This window comes from Pteropus alecto, unplaced genomic scaffold, assembly GCF_000325575.1.
Source record: "Pteropus alecto unplaced genomic scaffold, ASM32557v1 scaffold94, whole genome shotgun sequence".
NCBI lineage: Eukaryota > Metazoa > Chordata > Mammalia > Chiroptera > Pteropodidae > Pteropus > Pteropus alecto.
Window position 1 is genome coordinate 4,033,697 of NW_006437736.1, and position 689 is coordinate 4,034,385.

The 689-nt window shown below is 39.2% G+C and overlaps 1 protein-coding gene across 1 annotated transcript in view; it reads right to left on the reverse strand.

The window, feature by feature from the left end:
- RFX4 (regulatory factor X4) overlaps positions 1-689 on the reverse strand; it is a 120,881-nt gene that overhangs the window by 96,125 nt on the left and 24,067 nt on the right. The window contains 1 exon segment of the mRNA XM_006914517.1: positions 602-662. Within this exon segment, the coding sequence (XP_006914579.1) occupies positions 602-662 (61 nt within the window).

The following is a 689-nucleotide window of genomic DNA, read 5'->3' on the forward strand; positions in this document are numbered from 1 at the left end:
CTGAGGGGTGAACCTCAGGCACTGACAGCTCTGGTGTTCACAGCTACAACATAATTTCTAAGTCAGGCTCTTAGAGGAGAATTTACCTGTAATTATCAAACATGAGTGCAACCCATTCAACGACATCATTAAATATTACATCAAGTCCAGGAATTCTAAATATTGAAGAGAAAGCCACTCTAGTAGATAATTCTTATTCATGTTATTAGTGTTCGAATAATTGTGGTCGCAAGTAATTTGTTAATTCATTAAGGGCTCATTGGTAGGGGTGAACAGCCCCGTTGCCCTAACTTTAGTAACTGGAGGAACAGATCCCATTAAAATCAATTAATAGCAACCATGTGGAATCTAATCCTTGCCAGTGTTTTGATGATGGGGAAAAAAATCTACACCAAAATAAAATAAATATGAAAATTCAAATCTCCAAGCTAGATCCAAGTCGAGCACTTTACATATACCTGCTACTTAAATTGATTGCAGATAGGATGTCAGGTCATCGTGACAATGTCGAAATAGCCAAGCGATACGCTGTCCGACCGGTGGAAAGATACAGTTATAGGGCCATCGCATCAAGAGAGAACTTGCTAAAGACGGAACTTACCATTGCAGAGTAGCAGGAGTGGAGTGGGGCTTGGATGCTCTATTATTTTCTTTTTCCTCATCTGTTAAAGGAAAGAAAAAGGAGCTAA